Source organism: Stigmatopora argus, chromosome 6, assembly GCF_051989625.1.
Source record: "Stigmatopora argus isolate UIUO_Sarg chromosome 6, RoL_Sarg_1.0, whole genome shotgun sequence".
Lineage (NCBI taxonomy): Eukaryota > Metazoa > Chordata > Actinopteri > Syngnathiformes > Syngnathidae > Stigmatopora > Stigmatopora argus.
The window spans coordinates 8304530-8331488 of record NC_135392.1 but is presented as its reverse complement, the minus strand read 5'-3'; the positions used below and the strand labels follow the sequence as shown (position 1 = coordinate 8331488).

The 26959-nt window shown below is 38.7% G+C and overlaps 1 protein-coding gene across 8 annotated transcripts in view; it reads left to right on the top strand.

The window, feature by feature from the left end:
* The window catches only part of cpne5b (copine Vb), a 67035-nt gene extending 43267 nt beyond the window's left edge, over positions 1-23768 (top strand). For all 8 annotated transcript variants that reach the window (XM_077604067.1, XM_077604064.1, XM_077604066.1 and 5 more), the window contains 14 exons: positions 229-292; positions 5964-6067; positions 7294-7398; positions 11563-11604; positions 11693-11768; positions 13990-14043; positions 14390-14451; positions 16617-16663; positions 17667-17848; positions 17979-18106; positions 18986-19088; positions 22203-22260; positions 22720-22793; positions 23266-23768. In XM_077604067.1, the coding sequence (XP_077460193.1) occupies positions 229-292; positions 5964-6067; positions 7294-7398; positions 11563-11604; positions 11693-11768; positions 13990-14043; positions 14390-14451; positions 16617-16663; positions 17667-17848; positions 17979-18106; positions 18986-19088; positions 22203-22260; positions 22720-22793; positions 23266-23463 (1297 nt within the window). In that variant the 3' untranslated portion in view covers positions 23464-23768. The remainder of the gene's footprint in view (positions 1-228; positions 293-5963; positions 6068-7293; positions 7399-11562; positions 11605-11692; positions 11769-13989; positions 14044-14389; positions 14452-16616; positions 16664-17666; positions 17849-17978; positions 18107-18985; positions 19089-22202; positions 22261-22719; positions 22794-23265) is intronic.
* Positions 23769-26959: the final 3191 nt, after the last annotated feature.

Below are 26959 nucleotides of genomic sequence, written 5' to 3'. Positions count from 1 at the left end.
GCTTTCAAGTAGTAGTTGTGGTAATCGAGTTTACACTCCAATGCATAGCAGTGAGATATACTGATAGGTTGAGACAGAATGAAATATACATTGCCATAGATAATAAGAACAGAAGTGACCTTGGAACCGAACGCCTATCAAAGCCACAAAATATGAATTTGATGTCTGAGCATGAAATATTGTCTAATTCCAGTAACTGATCATAAAACCATTTTCTATGTACCACAGAGGGATCCAAGGTAAGAAATGCGGGACCATCATCCTATCTGCAGAGGAGCTGAGCAACTGCAGAGTAAGCAAACCATCTTTATTACCACAAGCAACATTGATCGTCAATATCATAATGTATTTCAATCTTTAAATTCGGGTTAAAAACCCTATTGCTGCCCTTACTGCGATTGTGTTTTTACTTACGGGTTCGATCGTTTTTGTTTTTACCTGTGTCTTGGGAGTTTTATGTTGACATACAATTTGTGTACACCTAACAAATATTCAAGAATAAGTAAATGTGCAGAACTGCAAAGAAGCAATTTTCGATTGGTAGCAAAATCTGACAGTAGTATGAGTGACAGAGGGAGCGACCCATCTTCATCCATCTTGACTATCGTGTTGTCTTTCAAACTGACCACATTGACAATCTTCTCCCACTGTGCTGCACACTATATATGTCTCTCAGATTCCCTTGAACAAATTTCTTTTAGAAAGTTCCACGTATAGCATGAAATAGCCACTGATGTTGCCACCGGATTGCATGCAGAGTTCTCATGAGATGATGTCGCAATGTTTACCAATGTGGTGAGGCGTGAGGCTTAACCCAACTGGTCTTGGTTTCATTATATTCTAAAAAAAAACGGGGAAAAAAACAGCGCATCGAGCATGATGTATGTCAAATATATAGCATTTATTGTAAAAAACACACACACACACTCACACAGGAAAACTCATGCACTTGAACTAAGATGAGTATTCCCAATTGAATGTGATAACGCATGCAAGGTTTGTGTTTCCATGATGACCACGGCATTGAGGTTGCTCGCGGCTATTTGTGCTCATTGGCAGCAAAATTGAGTCTGAAGGTGGTGTGACAATTACACTTAGCAAGTACGTATCTGAGTATGTTAACACAATTCAAGCCCAAATGCCCACTTGTTGATGTTTTTTCTTCTTCTCCGAAACTGTATTTGTGTGTGTGTGCATGTTTATCCTAGCAGCTATCTTTGACCCATTCACCCCTTTTAAAACACAGCAGACGGGACATCTGTTGTCACTCAGTGGTGTGGCACAATGTCGAATGAAATGGCCCCGCAACATGATGAGGTGAATGCTGATCATTCTCTCGGCTAAGCCTGTTCTCCAAAGCTGTGAATGCTCCACTGAGCTCACCGCACACGCATTAGAGAGGAATATTGGAAAGCGAGAGAGTGAAACCGAACAAATTGTGCATAGAGCGCAGCAGGGAGGCAATGAAGGAGGGAGTAGATGAGTAGTATTGAAAATAAAAAACAAATGTGTAATTAAAAAAAGGAAGAAGAACTACTCTGGCTGTATGCATGTTTGGTGTGTGCATGTGCCTGAATGTCAGAGAGAATAAAACAAAAATGGTGGAGTGAATCAATACAGAATTATTTCACAGCCTGCAGGTAACAGCTTAGAGCTTCGAAATCAGCTCAGATAATGACAGTGTGATAGAGAGCTTTTCTTAATTAAGACGCAGCCCAACCTGACCTTGCACACACACAGACCTTCACTGTTTATAGACATTACGCTTTAATCCAATTCCTCTTGGAAACCGAAGCTATTTTCAACTATTAGCCAATTTGGATAATGTAGTAGTTCATTTCCCTCCGTTGTCCAGTCCTTTTGTTTTTTAATTCATTTCTTGAACCACTTTATCCTCATTAGGGTCGCGGGGGGTGCTGGAGCCTATCCCAGCTGACTTTGGACCAGAGGCAGGGGATACCCTGAATCGGTGGCCAGCCGATCACAGGGCACCACGAGACAGACCATCAAGACCATCTACTACTAAAAAATAGTCAGGTTGGTGATGAAGAGAAATCTGACCATGAACCAAGTGGCATATGATTTAATATTTGTCAGACCAATTCTCAATGTGCATAAAAAGCTGTTCTCGGGTAATAGCTGACATTCATTCAGTATTACAGGATGAAAAATAAATGCTGCAGGGTAGAAAGGAACTTAAGCAAAATAACAAAAGCTGTATATTTTATTCCTTTAGTTCCTACTTATCCATTTTTCTCGCACTGGAGTATGAAAGCATTCACCATATTTCTATGCTCCAAGAAGAAAAATCCCAGAGGATAGAAAAGTCATTATTATGTATTTTGAGCTGCCTGGAATTATTAGTCATTTCTGTTTCTTAGTTAACATTTATGATGGACAGGAACACACATGCGCGTTCATGATTTAAATATTGATATGTTGATTCTCATCATATTACCGCTGTTGATCCTCAATCTAGAGTGTACGTTCGTGCTGCAGAACATTAATGAGGCAAGAGCAGATGCATATTTAATATCCCCAACACTGTTCATCGGCATAAATATTTTTATGTGCCTATTAACAGAGCAGTGCTTCCTTTGTGTTGGTGAACTTTTATTCTGGCTGTATCGAGGCATCTGCAGCACCAACACAAAATTGTCCAATTGCTTGGAAATCCTCATCGGAAGCCGAGAAACAAAACTTACATTTCTGTAAAGAAAAACAATTTAGTTGTATTTATTGTTTTCATGTTCCGAATAGCAATTCACTTCTAAGACAAACCAAATATATACGTAATATTAAGAGAAAATGTACAGTGGACCCTCATGATACGAGCTCAATCCGTTCTATGACCAAGCTCGTCATGTGAATGTGCTCTTATCATGAAGTCATTTTCTCCATAAGAAATAATATATGTATATAATACGTAGATAACGTATAGGGCTGATAAAATCAAACTCGTACAGCAAAATCAGTAACCGTACTTGACAGGCTCAGTAGATTATTTCACAGAAAACTATCTAGGAGAAGAATTTTTTGGGGAAAGGACAGACCTGTGAAAAAAAAATATCCCCTGCAGGGTGTTCTAACATGAGCGATTTGTGTTACCACCACCACGGGGAGGAGAGATGTTTTGAGCCCTGAATCATGATTCCACTATAAAAGAAAACTAACCCAAATGTCAATAAGAAAAAAAAAGAAGAAAAAAAAGAGTGAAAGCTTGCAGGCATCACTGTCGTAGACCCGAACCTTCTTAATCCTGTTCTTTATGCACCCGCAAACTCTGCTAAGATTCTGGCATAAACCTCACAGTTACTACTCTTTGCTCCCTTGCCAGTACTGAAAAAAGTGGATTATCTCCATCACAGTTGTTGATTATGAGGAGAGAAACTCGATGTGGGTAGTTCATTATTTTAAATGATCCCATCTGTTTGCGAATAAGATAAAGGGGAAAAAAAGACAGGGATTGTGGATAGATACATTATTCATTGGGCTAGCTGCCAGTTCTGGGTGAAGAAAACGGTGTGGGGGTCTAATTGTTAAAATTAGCTCAACTGAGAGAAAATACTGTACATGGGAAACAGTCGTTTTCCGAGCAGTCCAGTAATCTCTGGGCTCATTCTGTCGGATGCATGGATGGATGGATGGAGATAGAGAGGAGGATGCTAGGCAGAAGAGAAAGAGAGACTTGAAGTGAAATTTTCTCCTGTTAATTTCACAAGGGGGTGCTGGAGCCGATCCCAGCTAACTACGGGGACCAGGCGAAGGTGCTACCAATTAATTGTGATTCATTCCACCAAATGTGACGTGTCAGATTTTTTTTTCATACCATTTCAAAAATACATTTGATGACCATGTTATATACATCATGAACAAATAAGACAAAAAAATCTGGTTGTCCGTGAAAATAAAAAATTGGCATATAAAACCAATAAGTGGGGTGACTGATCACTCCGATGAAAAAGTCCTTAAAATCTAGTTCTGACCCTGACACAAAGCCCTGTAATTAAGGACTGCACTTTGGTGGAATTGAGTGTCGGTTTAAAGCTGCATTGCATTTACATCGAGACACGATTCACATTTGTCTTTGTAATGCGCACATTAACATAAAAAGATCTGCCTTAACAAAAAATCTGCTCTGTGGTGTGAACAAAGCCTTTGGGAATCCCTGCGTACTATACCTGTGACACAATTCCATTTTTAATCCAGTGTTAAATTCCCGAAATATTTATACTACTCATCGAGAATAGCTCACTAGCCTTTGAGATTCGCAGTCTGTAGATTTTGGTACCCATGAGAATCACTGTGGGCGACTACTGCCATATATACATCCATATAATGTACATAATGCAGGAACTATCAACTAAGAAAGACAAAAAAAATATCCTACATGTATAAATACCTCTCAGTATAAAGCACTTCTTTTTTTAGATCATTTTGCATGTTGTATGAGACACAGCTGTTAATATGTTATACAGTGAGCAGCATGTGAGATGAATGTCTATGCAGATGAACTATTATGAGCTCTGCAAAAAGATAATGTCAAATGTAGCAGATGTGCAGTAGGTACTTATAGAACCCCCGAGGTTAACCAGATGAAGATCGTCTCACGGCTGGAGTGGTCATGTTTGTTGCCTGGCTGGGATTGATTGTTTTTTTAAAAGGCTGCCAGGAGGACATTGTGAAAGTAAAGAAAAAAATCCAAGAATCTGAGTGGGCATTCACACACAGAGAAAATCCCACAATCTGTAACACTTTGAACCTCGAATCCATCCCCTAACTGATTTGCCACCCGGCAGACCAGCTGACACGAGGTGCAAGCTGCGACATTAAAAAGCCATCAAGCTATCATTAGTGGAGAGGTTGCTGCCTGGTGTAAGACCTAAGGCAATGATGACAACAATAGCACTTTATTATTAAAGTGTCTAAAAGGACTGTAATGAACGCTGTATTGCAGAGATTAGCCGCAGCTTGCATCTGGGCATGAGTCAGACTGCCTTTTTTTTGCACACAATAAGAGGCATCCACAGGGCGGGAAACATTAAGAAAGTACCTCAAGCCTTAAAGTCGTGCCAGTGATTTATTTTCGATGTACTATAAGCCCTGTGCAATAAATAATGGTTGGCAAAATTGCACAATAAGCCTTATATCTTAGAGAGCAAAAAGGAAAGTTAATAGCATGATTTACTTTCTCAACAGTATCTGCTTACTCATTATTCATGATGTTTTTAATGTATTCATAATTTTGTGATATCAGAGTGTAGAGTGTTTTTGGCGGGGGTCCGCTTGCTGTCATAGGTTTAACAGGCTTAAAGACTTATCACATACAACCTCAAGTGGGATCCTGTCCTGTTTATTTTTGTAGTCTTCCAATTGGGACACCATGCAAAAACGTAATAGTTTTAAGCATCCACAATTGCGCATTAAATCGATACTATATGTGATGGATAATACAGACATGACATCTGTGCCAGAAGAATTTCTGTAGACTGGATTGGACCTCCACAGGCTGTAGGTTTAACACCACTTTTCTTTAATATTAGTGAATGTTTTTCCCTTTTTTTATTCTGCTTTCTGCAACCAAGTTGGCATTGCAAATGAAAACGGTTTTGGAAGATTAATGAATGAATAAAACAAGGACCGGTTTAGTGTTACTTAATATGGGAATCCAAGTTAAAATAATTGCAGTGTGAGTGCAAGAGCTATTTTCTCATACAATTATCTGTTACATTACAAACATATCATTACTTTGACATTTTCATTTCTCATGCCATTAATGTTTATGGTGTATAATGATTTTTCGGTAGTTATTGCTAAATTGTCACTCATAGAACCTGGTGAGGATGAAAGCAGTGTGCAAAATCCACGCAACATAATCCATAAAATGTACAACAGTTCTTAATTGTACTCACTGTGTAGCATCTTGCTCTCCCCATTATTTCCTCCATCTGCTCACACCCTAGGACAGTGCCACTATGCAGTTCTGCGCCAACAAGCTGGACAAGAAAGACTTCTTTGGAAAATCGGACCCATTCATGGTTTTCTATAGAAGCAATGAGGATGGAACGTAAGTAATTGTCATTCAATTAATCTATTTCCCGTTCTCTCTGTCCATCTGTTCGTGTGTAAATCCACTTGATGTGAGCTGGTTTGATGCAACCTGAACTGGTGCCCATTCAATCACATTATTACTTGCAGCCAAACAGCAGTTTGCACTGTATTCAATAACCCCCCAAAAAATTTCACAGGGGTCCTGGAGGACCCATGGGAAAACTAAACATTTAAGCACATTGCAAACATTCAAATTGCATAAAGAAGGGCCCAAGCAAAATTTGGAAGCCAGAATCTGCTTGAATGTTTTTTTTTTTATTATTCAGTAACTTAGGATAGTCCATGTCCATACTGCCTTACACTCTTCAAAATGGATTGACTGAGCTGCTTCGGACACAGCCAAAAAGTTGAACAGTAAAAGTTATTGGGAAAGGCACTAAAAGCTTTAGGGCTTCCCTGTAGCTCTCTGGAAGTTGATGTCCATGTCTCAGGGAGCTAGTCATAAATTCCATATTATGTCCCACAGCAAAATTTCATCCAATCCCAAAGCCAGGTCCTTACAAAAGCCACTACTACTGGCTATACTGTACATATATCTGTAATTATATCGATCGCATTTTTTGAACCGCTTTATCCTCACTAAGGTTACATGGGGGTTGGAGCCTGTCCCAGCCGACTTCGGGCCAGAGGCAGGGGACACCCTGAATTGGTGGCCAGCCAATCACAGGGCACAAGGAGACAATCAACCAGTCACACTCACACTCATACCTAGGAGCAGAAATGAGCATAGAGTGTGCACTAGCATAATGTATTGTGTTAAACTACTTCTGGCACACGTAATCCAAATACTGTAAAAGAGTCATGCCGTATTTCTTTCTGAGAGAATGTTTCGGGGTATTTAGTACGGATTTGTGCTCTGTGGAGTATTGCACATCAGCAATCCATTGATACCGAAGGCCTTGGTTTGAAGAGTCAGACTCGGATATGAAATGATTCTCTTGGGTCTGTGAAACAATATAACTGGGAGACTAGCCAGGAAATAAACAATATTAGATGCAACCTACCGAGGCGTCTTCTTTGGCTTCCACATTAGCGCCTCTGTTCTTTTCACTGAAAACTCCTCCCCTTCTTATTTGCATATTTATCTCTCATAGCAGCATAAAGGGAATTATTGAGCATATTCTTTTCACTGCTGCTTTACCACAATACTCATCTCTCCTTCTCTACACTCTTCTTGTCCAGGTTTACGATCTGCCATAAAACAGAGGTGGTGAAGAACACGTTAAACCCAGTGTGGCAACCAATTACCATTCCTGTCCGAGCACTCTGCAATGGCGACTACGACAGGTACTGCTTGATTCTTGTGCTTTTCTCTTTAGCAAAGTTGCCTGTAGTCTCTCTTTCAAACTCGTTGTTTTAGCCAGATTTGTCAGATGGCCAAAATCACCGGACCCAAAAACCGTATTCACTTCTGGTGACCTCATTGATTCCTGCTGGAGCAATCTGTCAATGACCTTCATGGCCTCAATCGGTACCCCTCCAACAATGTCCATTGTACTGATGGCAGTCATTAGAAAGCAACAAGCATCCTTGAGTTAAATCCACAACAATCAATATCATCTCACCATGTGTAACGTCAAGTCCTTTTGTCTCACAGTCACGTTCTATAGGAAAAAAAATTGTGATTGCGTCTCAGTATTGATTCCTACTTGAAACACTGAGTGTATTTAGACAGCCGTAGTAGACACAGCGTTGTGCTCTGCCCCATTACAATTTTAAAAAATAAAATCATGTAACACTTAAATGGAGAATAACAATATAGTAAAGGGCGATATTCAAATTGAAATGAATGAACTGACTTAGATAATAGACAAGGAACTGTAACTCATCCTGATGTCATATCAAGTCACCCGATTTTCTTCGTAAACTTTTATATTTAAACCCTCCCAGCTTTACCTCCGGTTGTTCTTCTACACTGGGGCTATAATGAAAACAAATAATTAATTCCAAGGACAAACTTCCTCCATCACGACGCCCTTTTTACTACAAATACATTGGAATAATAAAACACGATTCAGCACTCTCATTACTTTATGGCTGAATGATGAGGGCGTGATGCTGTAAAAGTTATGTTGCACTGGTACAAATATTCTGTGACTGACTCAAGTCTGACTGCTTTGAATGGGATTTGGCTCATTTCAAAGTGGATGTATAGTCATTTGTCTTACACTTGCACCTATTGCAAAGGACACTGGAGCTTTTCCCAGCTTACTTTGTGGCGAAAAGGTGTAAACCTGCATCCACATGTTATCCCACAGTCTGGTGTCGGGATGGAGTTTGTATCACATACAGACGTGAGAGATCAGGAGGGAGGCAGTCTCCAATTGCCAATTTCACTCCATAGTTGTTTTTGTTTTTCATTTTCCGAACCGCTTTACCCTCACGAGGTTCCCGGTGGGGTGCTGGAGCATATCCCAGCTGCCTTCGGGCACAAGGCGGGGTGAGAACAAGCAAAGTCCACACAGGTGGACGACCGGGATTTGAACCCACGACCCATACAGTGAGACCGAACCCTCGACCCCAGAACTGTGAGGCTGCCGAGCCGCTCTTCATATTTCATGCAAAACAAATTAAATAGAGTTGCATGGCATTAGAGAACACAAATGAGACATAATGATGAATTAATTCATTTTCCTCATTATGTTGACCTTTAATATCCACTGGACGGCAATGCCACAGAATCTATCATGATCAATTTCTCGCATTCCTTAAATGATTAAAGGCACAAAGTTATTGGGGATTAGAAGTTATTCCTTCCCTCGCTTTTACTCTGGTTGTTATTTAGAAGCCATTGATAGAAACTAAACAAGGTCAATGAGTTAGAAGCTGTAAGATTAATCGAAGTGACAGGCACATCTTTTTCTTCTGGAGGGTAAAAAGCTTCGAATGCAAGACTTTTTTGTCATAATGTGTGTGCGTACAGTTAATCTTTAATTAAGGGGGATGAAAGGAAACTATGCGCGACGTCTTAGATCAAACCCAAGCAGACCAAATAGATACGATGCGTTTGTTGGTACAGTGGAGACATATGACACAACATTGTAAGAAATTCAGCCAGCATGTCGAATGTCACCCCCAAAAGGGGTCACTAACCCGTCACAGTCGATCATTGACTTGCTAGTAAGATGGACATCAACGGCACACACATGCACCCAGACCACCACCCACGTACATCCATAAAGACATGCACACAGTAATGGAATGTGACAAGTCATAAGTTGAAATACTTAGAAATCCTGCAAATATTGAAATATGATCAAGGCAACTGGCAAAGAAGTTATACATTGATTAGTTTTTCCAATTTATATTCCCTATTAGGTGCTTGCTTATATGTGTACAATACAATTTTGTCATACATTCAGAATTCTAAACGTGGCATCCATACATAAGATGTCAAATGACAAAAACAATCAAATGTACGAGAACAATTGTAAAAAAAAATCTGTAACGTTATGTAGCCTTGCTAAAAGTAACTGTAGCCCAGAATATCATCAGTGTACTGCTGGGATTCTTATGTTTACTGCAGGAACTACTTATTAAAATCAATCGCTGAATGCAAGGCTGTTTCCATGCTACCCTTAACCCGTCAAAATGTTACATCCTTTTGTACTCCTCACCAGCAGAACATAAATTATTTCTTTGAAGTAGATCCTCATATGATTACACAATATAGTTAATTTATTCTTACTTTAAAAAGAGACAATATATTTTCAACAGAAGATGAATTAAGACCTGCGACTGGCTCGCAACCAGTTCAAAGTATACACCATCTCCCTATAGTCAGCTGGGATGAGCTCCAGCACCCCTTTCACCTCGTTAGAATACGTGTATTAATAAAAAGAGCACTAGCACTCGTGTGAAGTCTCTCAATTTGTCATATATTTACATTTTTATCCAGAACTAATACAGTACCACCACTTTTAGGGGTTCAAAGTTGCTTGGACAAAGTGCTAGCAACTTATACTCTATATACAGCTTGCATAACTGCCCACATTTTTTCTCCAATAGGTCAACGTCTGTCAAGTGAAATGATCACCCATTAAACATACTCGGCATACGACACCAGTGACCTTTCCATTCTTTCAGGGCAAATGGGGTCAATCGCAGTGTTCAAGATCGATGACAGTGGTTTAATGACTTTTTTTTAGCCTTATTTCATTTGCTTAATACAAATTAGACGTGCTTTGAGACGGTGTATTCAAACATCCAAACCCAGCTCAGCGCAGAGTTGTCTGCCAAATTCCCAAACAGGTGCAAAAATACCTACGCTTGCACAAAAGCCCCTTTTTTATGCTTTTATTTTATGCTTTACACTGTGCATCTGAGCTGTCTATGAAAATAGAGCCTATTGTCTTTGATCCTGGATACTTGTAGATATCAAGTATCTTTTAAAATTCTTGCCCTGTGTTTGGAGCTTCCTCTTCTTTGTCACCTCTTAAGTAACTCTCAGCCCAGATAAGTATGTCACTGCTTGGCCTTCTGCTGATATGCTTTGCTCTAATTCGATTAGTGCATGAGTTGGACATGTTCCTGCTCCTGGCTTCATGTACCAAAGGGCAGCAGGCGAGGAAAGTTTTGGCATGACAACAAAAGACAGAAGACCCTCAGCAGCGGTATACTGTCTTCAAAGAAATGAAGACACCGTGCTGTCATTGCCTTTTCATTTGCATATTCAAACCCAAGTTTATGCTTTAAGTGCAATGTATTATAAACTGTAAACTATAATGGAGAAAATTTGCAACCCTGTTAGATCTAAACCTACTCTGAAAGCTTTGAAAAAAGAGAAATGCACAGTGTTGTACTCCTTTTTCTTCTATATTATGTGATCCAACAGTAACAAAAGATTTCAGCCAAAGAAAAGGGAATAAAAAAGGACAAGGAGCTGATATATTAGGAACGTCTGTGGTCGAACGTAATAGTACAAAAGAGACAATAAACGTTCAAAAAAATGTGTTCCTCACAAGTATACGTAAGACCAGGGTCTGTTTTACTATGAGCAATTTCTTTTGTTAGTCCCAAATTTGCGTAACCTTCTGCACATAATCTTGACTTCAATTCTTCTCTCCCAAATGATGTTATGGGAGGTTATTTTCATGTGTTCTTCCCTTCTCTCAAATGTTCAATGCCATCTGATTTAAATCCCTGCTGTCATTTTTCATTTGAGGGAAAAACATGTTTTTTTCCACCCTTTGTGTGACAAGTACATATTCTTTCACTTGTACTTGAAGATAACCAGAAGGAACAACTTGTCACTGTACACCAACAAAGGCTAGTTGGCAGTAAAGCAGTTTGTCTTATTTTAGGCATCAGTCCTCTGTGACATTTTTGGGAGGGGCTAATGTAACCTATTATTTAAGCCAAAGTCAGAAAGGAGAAGTGGCATTTCGGAATAAGTGTAAAATGTAACCATACACAAAAAAATGCTTATGACTTTGTTTGATTATTTTCCAGAACAATCAAAGTGGAAGTGTATGATTGGGATAGAGACGGCGGGTGAGTGGAATTGTTCAATTTTTCATGTTTACGCACTTATTTCTAACTCTACAGTTGTCCAATTGATGTGCACGTTTTCTTCTTCCAGCCATGACTTCATTGGGGATTTCACCACCAGCTACCGAGAGCTAGCCCGAGGGCAGAGCCAGTTCAACGTGTACGAGGTAATTCATTGGAGCTTTTCTTTTGAAGGATGGTCGAGACCTAAATCCTAATTATTTCCATGAAGTTTTACCTCTTGAGGATAACCGCTCATCTCAGTTCTCATTTTCTGAACTGTTTTATCGTCACTAGGGTCGCGGGGGGTGCTGGGGCCTATCCCAGCTGACTTTGGGCCAGAGTCGGGGAACACCCTTAATTTTTGGACTGCGAATCGCATGGCACAAGGAGACAAACAACCATTCACACTCACACTCATACCTAGGGGCAATTTAGAGTGTCCAATCTCCCTACCATGTATGTCTTTGGAATGTGGGAGGAAACCGGAGTACCCGGAGAAAACCCACACAGGCCCGGGAGAACATGCGAACTCCACACAGGTGGACCGACCTGGATTTGAACCCAGGACTGTGAAGCCGACGCACTAACCACTCATCCGCCGGGCCACCCTAAAAGATAACCACTCAAATAAAATAAAAAGTCCTGGACATTGCTGCTTAACATACATAAGAAAAATCCATTATAATAGAATAGTCAGTGTCCCTTAATGTAAGAACTCTTATAATTTCCAGAAACAACCTACTTAATATTCCTCCTACATTCCAAAAACATGCATGGTAGGCTGATTGGACACTCTAAATTGCCCCTAGGTATGAGTGTGAGAGTGAATGGTTGTCTGTCTCCTCGTGCCCTGCGATTGGCTGTCCAGCAATTCAGGGTGCCCCCCGCCTCTGGCCCGAAGTCAGATGGGATAGGCTCCAGCACCCTACGCGACCCTAGTAAGGATAATGCAGTTCAGAAAATGCATGAATGAATGAACCTACTTAATATACAGGAATACTTCTTATTTCTAATTCTAAGAACATTACTTTTGTGTTTAAAAGGCTGTGCCTTTTTTGTACTTTATTTTCGTATAGCCTTAACAAATATTTGAGTCTTGTATAAAGAAATATAGACAATATGTCAAGCTTTTCATGCTGATATGGTTGCCTCACCCTGAGGATAAATACCTGTCTTTTAGGATGTCATCTCCATTATGTGTTACTCTTTAGTCTTCAAAATCTCCCAGGGATTCTGAAAGCCCTTTTTACTTTTTGCATCAGCAGATTGTTCAGTGTGTCAGACAAATTGCCAACCCTCCACATTAAATTAGGGGTTGTCACTTTCATGCATCGAATCCATGGTGAATCAGGGTAATGAGCTGAGACGTCTTTGGTCTCGAAATTGACATTTCTCTCTTTTTCTCAAGCTAGTCAAACGTGTGTCGTATACCTTGAGCCGGTTGTCCGCTCCGCTTATCAATATACATTCTATTTGGACAACTCAGTGTTTGCTTGTCTGATTTGCATTCACAAGATGGCAAGGGTGAGCTGTTCAATTGAACGTTTATAAATTGCATCTCATACATACAAAAAAGAGGCACAATTCTGTCATTAACCCCTGATTGAAAGTGATTATGAGCAGTACTTATCTACAAAGCTGCCCATGTTGCTTGATGTATCACTCCCCTCACATTAAGACAGAATGAAGCTTTTTTTTTAAAGTTTATTATTTCATTCTCAACTGAGCCATATACTGAGATGTAAGAAACAAATTAAGGTACAGTAGATGTGTTCTGCTTGTGCTCCAATGCTATGTTAAAATTAGTTACATTTCTGGTTCTATCATAAAAAAATGGCCAGGATCCATCACTGGTGGCAACACAAAGAGCAACCCCAAAAACAAACAACCTCCCAACCCTTTGTTTCCTATTTCAGACCTGAGCCTTTTTTTTACCAGAAAGGATTGGAGGTTCAAACTATGATTTTTCAACTACTACCGTGCAGATCTGAGATTTTAATCCATTATAAATGTCAAATTCAAAGTCTAGTGTGGCAGTAAAACAATAGCTTTTCCACATTATCATGATCGATCCACGCTTTCTGTAAAACTTCACTCACACAGAAAAGTCTGACTCTTTCTTATTACGAAGTCAATGTTGTAAATGTATTTTGAAGTTGAGGTTCCCAAAATACATAACTTCATAAACTGAATTCCATTATAATGGAGCAGACAATAAATCAAGATGGCATTTTATGACTGTAATCTCCAAATGCTATAATATGGTCATGATTTTCTTGTATTTTTCTCTCTAGTTTTACTGTCACTTGTATACTTTTTAAACAGCCCAGAGGAAATAAATACCAGATTGTTTTGTTTATTTTTTTTTTCTCATTCCATTTCTAGGTTATAAACACCAAGAAGAAAATGAAGAAAAAGAAATATGTCAACTCTGGAACTGTGAGTATTTCAGGATGATCAAGGCTGGAATGCTTCTTTTATTCTTCAGTGTCACTTCTCTTGGTCACCAATTCAGTGCAATTAGTACATTTGGTCAAGAGTGATATGAAAATTTAATATTGAGTATGTGGGGCACACCACAGACTTGTAGAAATGAGAATTAAACATCTTCACAATTTTCTCATAAAATGTATATGAAATATCTGCAAGTACGAACAATGGCGTGTGAGTGTTTGAGTGAATTCTATCGTTGATTGTGATCTTCAATGGAAGCAATTTCAGAAGTTTCATTTGTTTGGTTATCAAACCAAATCTGATTTGAAATGGTTTTCATTTTTTACCTTAGGTGACTCTCCTTTCATTTTCTGTGGAGTCAGAGTTTACATTCTTAGATTACATCAAAGGAGGGTAAGTGCACATTTTTTCCTTTGTGTCTGATTTCTCAGGGCAAAATTAATAATGTTTTCTTTTTAACAAGTATAATAAGTAGAATAATAATAAGGAAATAATTGGTTCGTTACAGTAGGCTGTAGTAGGGTTTGAAACTTGGTACGTTATAGTACAGTACAGTGCCAAATTGCTACAGTTTGTTACTGTTTAGTGGGCAATTACGCAGCCAAATATTTAACAACAGCCGAGGCACTTGGTGCTCTAATTGTGACAAAGTGCTTCAATTTACAATGGGATTTGGCAACTATTGTTATTAGCAATATACACTATACACTTTGTTAAAATTATCACCAAGTAGTAGACCCAGAGAATCAATAAATAGAGGCAGTCTATTGATGTCCAGCAGAAAAGCATATGTATCTGATTCTGGAAAGTCACAAATTGTTAAGTCTTTCAGACTTCTCTTAGATTTTGGGATGTGATCATTAAATATGTTATTGTAAATAGTCATCATGAAATGTTTTGAGAAGGAAAGACCCAAATTAAGCATGAAAATATTGAAGAATCAATCATGAAGCTACCAATAACCTGATTTCCTCCAATGCCTGGGCGTTAAGAAATGCATGGGAATGTTCATTTCTCAAAACCTTGGTCAACTTAAGAAACACTAAAATTGGACAAAGACACTAAAGTTGGAACGACAAAGATGAGCTAAGAAATCTTAACTTTTTTTTTTTCAAGGTGAAGTGATGAAATTATTGATTTTTGTCTGTTTGGGTGGATGGGCCTGTGGTTGGTTCAGTAATGGACACAGAGCTCCACTTTAACTCATACCCCAGTAAGGATGAGGTGGGGATACTGACATGGAGAGATAGTAGTAAAGATGAGCTAGCTTGATCTTTTGGGGTTCCAAAAAAAGGGGGGGACGGGGAGAAGGACTCAAAACCAACTGGCAGACTTATTGCCAAATTTTTAGAAGACACTTTATTTAAGCAGTGGCATTGGGAAATATGTGCGTTTTTCAAGAAGACTGACTTTTATGCAAGACAACGCTCCATCACATGCATTAAAGTACTCCACTGCATGGCTGGCTATTAAAAGCCTTGAAGATGAAAGTAAAGGCCTTAGAGATGAAAGTAAAGGCCTTAACAATGACATTGCTCTCTTCCTCTTCAGCCTAAAATCCTTTTGAGAACTTCTGGGGCCTTCTCAAGGAGAAAATTTATATTTTAGCTAAACATTGGACTTCACTGATTTTATTTCTAAGTTGAATGTGTGGGAATTTATATTTTTTTGTTGAATTCACAAAAAGGAAACCACCACAATTCAGATAAATTTCGTTATCACGAACGTACAGTACAGTATATTACCAGAAGAAAGGATTGTTACTGTCATATTTGTGTTAGTCAAAACAGTCTCTTAGCAGGGGATTCACCAAAGTGTCAAAAGTCTCCAAATTATATCAGTGTTCTTCTAAAATTGACCTTTAATTCAACAGTCCACACACACCTATTGTAAGTTTTACGCACATACACACAGTCACTAGTCACCTTTGAGATCAACATAAAATATGATAACACTGTTAGAGCATTTTCCACAACAAACTCAAAGCAACCATAACATGCACACACTGCAATTCACGGGAAAGGCCTCATGAATAATATAATCAAGAGTAATTAATGCTAAGGTTGGCAGGGTCAGACGTTGGCATATTCTCAGTCTCCATTTAAAACTGAAAGGTTAATATGAATCTCTAAGTCATTCATTTGGTTATCATTCTACTCTCTTCCTCTGGGCTGACTCTCACATGTAATGAGCAGTCATTAGCCCCCTGAGATTTCATCACCCTGCCATAAATTAACAAGAAGGCAGAACTTCATCAGTGGTGCAGAAATACATTATGATTTGTTCTTAAGTGCTCCCTCCGTCACTTTAATTACAATCACAAACTATTTCCATCTACTCCTTGTGGAATAAGTACATGGGTATAATATCACTTCAATCTTTCTTTGCAAACCAAGGGACCACGTTATGCTTGACTTCACATGGTAAATGGCAAGGACAAATTGAAGTATACTGATAGTTCTGAACCTTTGCCACCATAGGAAATCATTTATGGCACTGAATATTCCTTTCTGATCTATCGCAACATTTTTCTTCTCATTTTTTCCTCTCCTTTCCAGGACGCAGATCAATTTCACTGTGGCAATCGATTTCACAGCCTCTAACGGTGAGTAACACAAAATGTAGGCTTCGGACGATATAAAGTAAGAACAGATAGAAGTCCTGTTTGATTGTGGCATGTCCAATTTCCTAATCAATCAAACATGCGGACATAGGCGGTTGCCTCACTCAGTTGGATACTTAACAAACATTGTCACCTGAAAGTGATGATCTTTGTTTTATTGATACGAGGTAAACATAGGGAATATCTGCTGACGCCGAGGAGAAAGCGTATGTGATAGAATGTGACTACACTCAACAATGCCTGCAATTCTTCAACATGGCATTCTTTTGTCTATTGGCCCATCACTGAGCAATAAGTGTAGCTCGAGATAACATCTCATCATTTGACTTGAGGACAGCTGTTTTTGCGGGTATACATGCTTAATTGTAAATGACTAAATTAAAAAAGTTTAAAAACTTGAAATTGGGACACATTGGCAAGCTGTCCAACACAGTGATGAATGTGCTGAGGTGTTGAGATCCTCATTTGATTCGTAGTAGACATGCTTTTGCAATGATAACTATGTATAATGACTGTATGCTATATATATCATCCATTGATATATGAAATACAATTGTAAAGTCAAGTTACAAGAAGTTGATGGATAACCTTTGTCAGATTTTGAATCAATTTTTGCAAATAAGAAAATTTTATGACTTCTGGTTGCTTGATTGCATATTTTACTCATATAAAATACAATCAAATCATGTAAGGAAAAATTCCAAAGACATAATGCATGAGATTTTTTGAAATTACTTTATCTGAAACACTAGGTCCGCATAAACTCCGCCAAAACAAAGATGTGATAAATGACTAGGCATATGCAGGTATATAAAGTACAAAAACAGCTGTTTCTTGTCTACTGTTTCTTCTTTACTTCATTACTGTGTCAAACTGACTGCTGTGAGACAAGTCATTAAACAGGAGAGTTAGTGTTCTGTACTGTAACAGTACAAGCTGTGCAGAGCAGTTGGTGAAAGCTGTGCGTTGGTTATGTGGTCTCTAGGTAACCCCTCTCAGTCCACCTCTCTGCACTACATGAACCCTTACCAGCTCAACGCCTATGCCATGGCACTGAAGGCTGTTGGGGAGATTATTCAGGACTACGACAGTGATAAAATGTTTCCCGCTCTTGGTTTCGGAGCCAAACTGCCCCCCGATGGAAGGGTTTCACACGAGTTCCCTCTGGTAAAGCACCTTCACCATTCAACCTTTTAGCTAAGACATGATATTTTTTGTTTGTTTGTCTGTTTGTTTGTTATACATATAATGCAGGGTGATACGGAAATTATGTTTGGTGATTTTTTTTCTTTCTCAGAATGGAAACATAGAGAATCCTTACTGCAATGGGATAGAGGGAATTTTAGAAGCCTACCACCAGAGTTTGAAGACTGTGCAACTGTATGGGCCAACCAACTTTGCACCAGTGGTGAACCATGTGGCAAGGTGAAATTGCTTTAAAAATGTATGTCTAGATTGCATAGTATGCAGATTGACTAGTTCTTTTACTTTTTAGATTCTTTTCTGACGCCACATTTTGATTTACTTAAAATTGAGGGAGGGTTTGGGCCAATATATGGGGAAGAGCTTTAAGCGTTCCCGTCTCTGCTTTTATGATGAAGACAAATATTAGGGCGGTCACAATAAATTAAACTTGATACGCTTGAACATTATTTTAGATAACATGACAGCCGACAACAGAGGTTTGATTTAGCAGACGGTACAAATGAAGAATGTGTCACCAATAACATACACTGACAGACTATCAAAACCAACCATTTGTGACATGATCAAAACACAACTTCTAAACTTTATTGCTTTCCATCACCAACTCTCAAGTCAAAGTCAACTTTACCGTCAAACTTGCACTGCGTATTGGACATAAAGTAAAAATCAAATGCTGTTTTTCTCAAACCCTCAAAATGGAGCAGGATAAATAACATTCTCACAACAAAGACATTTAGATGCAAACTTAATATCACTAGTGCAAAACCAGCTTTTAGGCTGGTTTAAGGCCAAGCAGCTTAAAGTGCCTCAAAAGAAACGTGATCAATACGTGCAAACATTTCGATTAGGCGTTAGAAAAATAACGATTGAAATGAAATCATATTTGTCAAAGCTGCAGGAGCGCTTAATATCGACTTGTTAGAATTCAGCATATGAAAAGGTGCACTTGAAGAATGAATGCGTGCAAATGAAACGGTTGCAATATAGTCCACTTTAATGAACTCCATCTATTGTATATTGTGCTTGGTTAAAGCTCATTTGTCTTTTGTTTGCTATTTCCAAACGTTGCCATGTCTTATCAATTTGTGTTACACACAGGTATGCGGCATCAGTGCAAGATGGTTCCCAGTACTTTGTGCTCCTTATCATTACAGACGGAGTCATATCTGACATGGCTCAGACCAAAGAGGCCATTGTAAATGTAAGTGTGAGGAAGGAAGGCCTCATTTAAGGTAGTCTAACATAAATGTTACTAATGAAGGAAATTAGGTTCATTCATGAACATTTTTGACCCCATTTTCCACACAGATGCAATTATAGTAAATAAGCAGAGGGTTGTTATTATTGCACAATGTGTTTATATATGTGCTTGTAATGGTCATTGTGCATGCAGTCTCATTCTACAATGACTTTGCCTCACCTAGAATGCATTCCACTTTTTTTTTAAATAAGACAAAATATTTTGTCTCCACATAGTCAACATTCTGCTTCTTCCCTTTCTAACAGAATTCATCTTTATCTGGTTGATAAGAACCTCCTCCCTTTGTTCTCTTCTTCTAAGCGCCTCGCAACACCTACGCAGCCCGCTACGGGCTCAGAACACCCAGCAGACTGGATTTAAAGGGAATTTGCGACTGTTAGTCAACACATTAGAACAGCCACACCTTCCTTTTAAGATCTTGCCTGCTGCTCTATCTCACAGTTTCTTCTCTGGCTGCCAACTTGATGCCTGCCGCTTCCACTTTTTCCAGCTTTTACCTTAAGTAACGTGGCCTTTCATATATGGGAGAAAGGTTTTCCATATTTTATATAACAATATATATATGGAAAACCTATATATATTGATAACAGCTCTGGCATGCAGAAAAAAGTTGCACAACTATGTTTGAAAGTGTCACTAACCTCAATGTATAAGGGAGAGAGAGAGAAAAGATGGAATGTTAAATTATAGCAGAATGTGCTAGTCCACAGAAAACCATGTGTCAAACACCCATCACCTTCCCTCTGGCCTCTTTGCCATCTCCCTTTGGAAAAGTCAGACTCTCGCACCCTCACATAGAGAGATTGCTCTCTCTTTTATTCTCTTCCCTTCTCGGGGATCAAATCCCACTCTCACCACACATGTCACCCTCTCCCTATAGACCCGAACCCTTCACAGCCTTTGATTTATTTTGCTCTCTCATCTTCTTATTAACTGTCTTTATCCTCCATGTCACCACATAGTTAGTCCAAGCACTCCACTGCACTGTAGATTGGAAGTGAGATTTTTTTCTGAATGAAACTTAAAGGGATGACTGATGTGCAAGTGGTGATTCCTTAAAAAAAGTAGTAGAGAAAAAATCTATAAGTGACACTTTCAAGTCCTTTCAATCCATCAACCCATTGTGTATGCTGGTTCTCCCGTTTAGTGTAATAAGGAACAAGACTATGCCATCTTACTTCAGCTAATATAGAAATTGGGATTTTTTTTTAACAAATCTAATTAATTAGTCTAGTTTTTTTTCACAGAAGCTTTTTTTATCATCAAATAATATAAATACTATGATTTACAAATGGAGTTCTCGTCCATATAGTTTTCCACGCCTATTAATTTAGCAACGAGGAGGCAATTTCACTTATTTTATTTTGTCACTGCCACCAATGTGAGTGATATTTATAATATAATATAGCGCCGAAAGAGATTTGACACGAAGAGGAAACCAAAAACCTGTATACCTAATTTGTAACAACCTCACTATGCTTCTTTTCATGGGTGAATTATGTAAAAACCAGCACAATGTGTATATTTTTACAAACATAGATGTTCAATATCAAAGTATAGTTCTCAATTTAGGTTTATGTTAGCTGAGTTTGTGTGTGTGTGTGTGTGTCAGATAAATTTGTGTACTAGGAAATAGTGTAGTGCCAATTGTTCCGTGTTGCTTGAATCTTACATGTTTCAAATGCAACCTTCGATTAAAATGCATTAATTCTTTTTTCCCTTTTTAAATCATAATTACCACGTTCATTTTCCAACCTTAACAAGTACAAAAACTAAGAAATTCAGTTTTTAAGATGATGGATTTATGATTTGTTTTCAAAGTTCCAGATAGAGGTCACCTAAAATAGTTAAAATAATCCTGGTTTACACAGCATGTGCGGCATTCACATTTCACGAGCACATCCGGATTAAGTTGCTGAGAAAATGAATGGTTTCCTTGTTGTTCGTTAAACCGACTCCAGGCTGTCAGCAGCATCGGGAAATTAGGGCATGGTATTCTGCCAGGTTATTTTGGGTTTTAATGTCAAGGGCTACACACACACACATTAGTCTCAGCGTTTGTGAGTGTGTGTGGGAGGACAGGCGCTGAAGAAAGTGTTGAACGCTGATTATTATGTTGACGTGCGCTTGGTATAGAAATGGTAAAAAAAGCTCCTTAATTAGCTCAACAAATGTCATTAAAGAACGTCGATTCGGTTGTTCCATTTTTTCTTTTACTTCCTTACACAATTTTCCTGTCAAAGGATGCATTTTCCCCCCTAACTATCTGAGTCGAGGTACCATCAGTGAGACATTTGGGTGTTCAGAAAGACCAAAAATATTTGATTGATCACTGGTGGTGCCCTTCTTTTTGGTGGCACGGACTACTTGCCGCTTGTTTTAGAAACCCATATTACATACATATGTTATATGCATATGTACTGGATGTGTGGCTTGGGAGTGGCTGGGCAAGTGACAGAGGACGAATGCTTTATTCAGTGAAGTTGGCATCTCCTCCCTTTCCCTCCTCTCCCAGCTCACAAAAGCTTCCATTTTGATCCTATCAACAACAAATTGTATCGCTTGCCGCACATCGCTTGCCAAAATTTTCCCAGTGGACTATTGAACTGATATGCCATGGCAATATGTAAGCAGCGGCTTATCGGTGTAGCAGTTTAAATTGTCACTTGATTTCACCGCCTCCTGCCTGCCGATAAACATTTTGCGAGCACAAACGCCTACCAGGGAGCATTTGACAAAAAGATCCGGGCTCAGAGCCCAGGCCAACCCGTTTGGAATACAAATTTTCCACTGCATTACCTTTTTTGTAACCTTGCTGACATGACTTTGTACTCGTTTATTGCTATTTTGTCCAAGCCTTGCGGGGTTTGAAGGTCACTTGGCTGGGAAACAGAGTGATACAGAACATAAATACAACATGCATAGTTGAACAAGTACCTGCTTCGATATGACAATGTTAAGTAACATTGTACAAGCTTTTGCCTCTCCAAAATAAACTGCTGTGTGTATTATGTGGACATGTTTTTTAATTGCCATACTTTGATTAATCTGTAGGGTGCAAAGCTTCCAATGTCCATCATCATCGTCGGCGTTGGTCAGGCTGAATTTGACGGTAGAGTGACTTTTTTTGTTTGAGCCTGCTCCAATGATAAATGTTAACCACCACGCAGCAAAACCATAAACAGAGCAACGATAAAGATATTGTGTGGCTTGTAACATTTTACGTGTGAATGTGAATAACATATGTGATTGTATAATTCACATTTCAAATTGCACTTCATTATTGAGAGAAAATTGCCATCTGATATCTTTCTTATCCTTGGTGAATGAGTAGATAGTAATTATAAAAAAAGATCATGGCTGTTCATCGCTGGTGTGCCAGTGGTGGTTGATTGTGAATGTCAGAGGCCATATTTGAATTGAATGCCTTTATTGTCATTTTACAAGTATACACGGATGTTGCGTAGATATTTGCATCAATAGAACACTTGAAGATAGCTGCGTATTTTGTCAATGTGTGTCAATAATTCGTTTACATACTTTCCACTCAGGTCTTTGTGTGTTCTTACAGCGATGGTGGAGTTGGATGGTGATGACATTCGAGTCTCTTCCCGAGGGAAACTTGCAGAACGAGACATTGTCCAGGTAACATCAGAGTTTAAGCTACACACTATCATTTTAGATGCATTAATAATAGGTCTGAAAAAGCGCAACGGGAGAAATGTTCCACCTTGCGCCATTTAGCTGATTTAAAATACCGATGGCGCCAACAATGGCGCAAAAAAAGAACAGTGATTAGCCACTACAATATGGTGTTTGCTTCTTTCCATTTACATTGAATCCACATCACAGTGATGTACGCTTGTCGGAAATTAATTCAGAAATTGTTGAGAAATATAATATCATTTCCATGTGTTGTCTTTACCTATAAAAAAAATCTCAGTACTGTACATAACATACACTATTAAATACTATACATACTGTAATATACTCTATTAAATGTATAGTGTGACTAAAATGCATAATGATATACACAATAAGATTGCTTCACTATAACATTGTGCATCTGCTATTGCTTCAAGTCTTTTGAAATGACATCTTTATTGCTTTTCCTCAGTTTGTTCCCTTCAGAGATTATATGGACCGGACAGGTAACCATGTGTTAAGCATGGCTCGGCTGGCCAAAGACGTGCTAGCAGAGATCCCCGACCAGTTCATTTCCTACATGAAGAGTCGGGGAATTAAACCCAACCCAGCCCCGCCACCTTACACGCCACCCGGACACACGCACCACCACCACTACACACACATCTGAACGGTTGGCTTTTTATTGATGACTGTCAGCATGAAACAAGCATCTTCACCAGGTTGCTTTTTCTTTAGAAGCGAATGCAAACTTCCCAGGACCCGTTGGCTTTTTTTTTTAATCCAGACGGTGGCGTAGACTGTTTGACGTCTAAATGGACAGCAGGTCGGTTAAACAAAAGATCATGTTGTGGTTCAAACTTGTGCCTGTCTGTGCTCGTTTCTGACAATGTTTCAGGACACCTGAACTTTGACCTGAAGCGCTGCTTGTCAATATTTTGTGTGGCCTAATACAATAATATTTTCAGGCACTTTTTTTTGTCTGGATCTAGTTTTTATATTTGGAGATTATCTTCCCATGAACGATACATTGGGAAATCATTAAGAAGAAATATCGGTGTGGAGTTTACGGTTTTACTTCTTTACACGGTAATCAGGTATTTCTTACCATCCAATACTGCCCTTATCTTATTTATCGAGTCAAAGTTTATAAGAGCATGTTTTACAAGAAGCTCCTTATTGTGGAATATTGATTGAGAGTGGCATGGATATCGAAAATACATCAAGAAAAGAGCATTACCTATTTGTATTTGACTTACATGAAGAACGCAGATGATATATATATATGAGAATGAATTATAGGTTAATCCTTATACATATATATTTTTATTAAAAAAATATTTAAAGTTGCACAAAGCATATCTATTTATGGATTCATTCATAAGCATGATCAACATTCACACTTATTTTCAAATCAGTTCTGCTCTTATTATATTTGCTTGTTACTGTCATTTGGCTTGACATAAACATTGAAGCAAACAAGATTGTTATTTTTCTTGTTATTTTTTTGTTTTGAAAGATTGGAAATTACTCATGGTGTAGCGGTACATTCGCTTGACATCGGTGCGGGCAGCGTGAAATCGATTACCATTCAGTGGCGCTATGATTGTTAGGGCGACTGGTTGTCCGTCTGTGTGTGTGCACCCTACTACTGTCTGGCGACCAGTTTAGACTGTGGTCTGCCTTTCCACTAAAATCTGCTAGGATAGGCTCCAGCACCCCATAATGCTGTTGTGGATGGATGAATCATTTTGACACAATATCTACTCAACCAGGATTGTGGTACTGTTTACTTTTTTATTCAGGCAGCTCCCCTTAGTTTGGATATCTTGGTCTACTGGATATAGAATTCCAAGGGATGTTGATTTTCTGGTAGATGTCGGAACCTAAAAGAGAACCACACTTCTTTCGAGAGTCCAGTTTGTTCATAATTTTCCAATGGGAAATTAGCCCAATTGAATGAATCTGTCACAAGATCAAACTGACACCATTGGCTGTTAAGCAGCTCATTATCTGTTGTACAATGTTTGTCTTTTATACAGTTGCCAGCCTAACCCAACTTTAGCCATAATGAAACAAGAGCCAGCACCCATATGTATGTAGTTAACATTAATGTTCTATTTCTATGTCGCAATATATTTAATTTACAGTTCTATCATCCAGTGACATTACTGGTGGTGGTATCACAAAGAGAGGAAGGATAAACAAAACACACTCGGAGATGTTTTTGTTGCTCACTGAGCCAAATTGTCACGCGAAATGATGAGGTGATGTGATGTGATTCTCATGGCATGCATTTTGCAAAAGCAAATCCTGTTCATTTCAGAGAGATTATATATATTTAATGAAAATGTGGCTTTTTTCATTTCTCCCCAGTTAGAATTTTTCTTCTTTCTGTAAGCCAAAACTGGACTTTCCAGCTATGGCCAATCAATTTGAGTTAAGAAGTATGACTGCAAGGAGTAGAAACTGAGTTTGGTCATTTTCAAATGCGCATAGTTCTGATTTACAATTAGACATAACCGCATCCAATAAAGCTATCTGACATTGAGTAGTGGTCCCCAACCACCGATCTGTGGACCGGTCCGTGAGCCACCTAGTGGCGGTCCGTCAGAGTAATAAATATTAACATTTTCAATCTCACCCTCCTACTTGAAATGAGAAAAGTTATTATAATAATAATAAATAATTGCTATTATGCTTGGGACTAGTTTTAATGCACCTACCCCCAATTTTGTCTTAAGTTAGAAAAAGGTTGGGGACCGCTGACAGAGTACCATAAATATTATTTACTCTTATAAGAGTTAGTGGAGGATGGAGATTGGTGCACACAGCTTGTTTTTGCCACAACCTTAACGGGTAGTAAATCCGATCTGTCGCTGTTGCAAAAATAAATACATTAAAAAAACTGTGAGACCCCATCAGTGAAAATCCATTGCTAACCCCCAAGCCATTTACAGTGAAAATGCAAATGGAACAATATGCATAGGAATGTAATGCACACATTAATGCTGGTTTGCATATCGATTCCAAGAGCACTTTAATATCAAAGTGCTTTTCGAAAATATTTGCTATTACTGCTGTCATTATAAAAGGCCATTCATTGCTCTTGCCATCAATTGAATTCATTTAATTTCCCTTGGGAGTGAGATTAGATAAAAATGAATCAACTGCATGTGTCTTAATGAGATTTTATACACGTTACTGCCATTCAGAAAATAAGAAAGACGGCCAAAAGACAACATGCATGTCACTTTGGGTATTTTTCTCTCTTGTACCTGCTTCTCCTAACATTTCTTCTCTAACCAGTGGTCAAAAACAGAATTGTAGCATGTAATAAGCATGTTACGGCTGGATTATGTTTTAATTTCATGATCTATTTGTTGTTTATACAGCTTTTCTTTCACTTTTTTAAAATTATTATTATTTGCATGACACTTTGCTTTTTTTATTGTACATGACTATTGTTAAATGGTTGGTTGGTAAGTGCTTTGTAATGGATTGCCTTAAAATAAAGTTCAATCTAAAGGAACAAAATGAATACCTGATTTACTTTAGTATTAAGCAATCAGAAATCTACCTGAAGTCCTTCACAATAAGTTCTGCAGGCACTGAAGCATAAAAAAGGCGTCGATAAAACTGTTGCTTTAACCAATCAGATTTCGAGTTGGCGACACCAATGGCCTGCGCAAGCGTAGGGACACGTCATCGCCAAGGTCAGAGTTCAAATCGCCGCCATTATTTAAAATGGCGGATGAGCCTGGAGTCTGTTTGGGAGTCGACTGCAGATCAGCTCAAAAGTGACGATTTACCGAAGAAATACCCGATAAAGCTCTCACAGGACAATGCAGCGCATTCGGTACGTTGTCATTTTGGGATTTTGAAGCCCCAGTTTTCATTTTAAGAGTGCTTTTTGACGCGATCGTGCTTCGTTCGCGTGATGTAGCCCCATGTGGATGGACACGGAAAATGTTTGCTAACAAATGGGCTACATTGCGTTACCTATAACTCTTTATGTTTAAAAAGAAATGTTTCCATTGTGTGTTTCAGTTCCTCAACGTGCGCAGACTGCTGGGAAACATCAAGAATGTGGTCTAAACGACCACAAAGGAGTAGCTTGTCGACGCCATAACGAGCTGTTTGTCAGTAGTGAGTGGGTTTTTTTA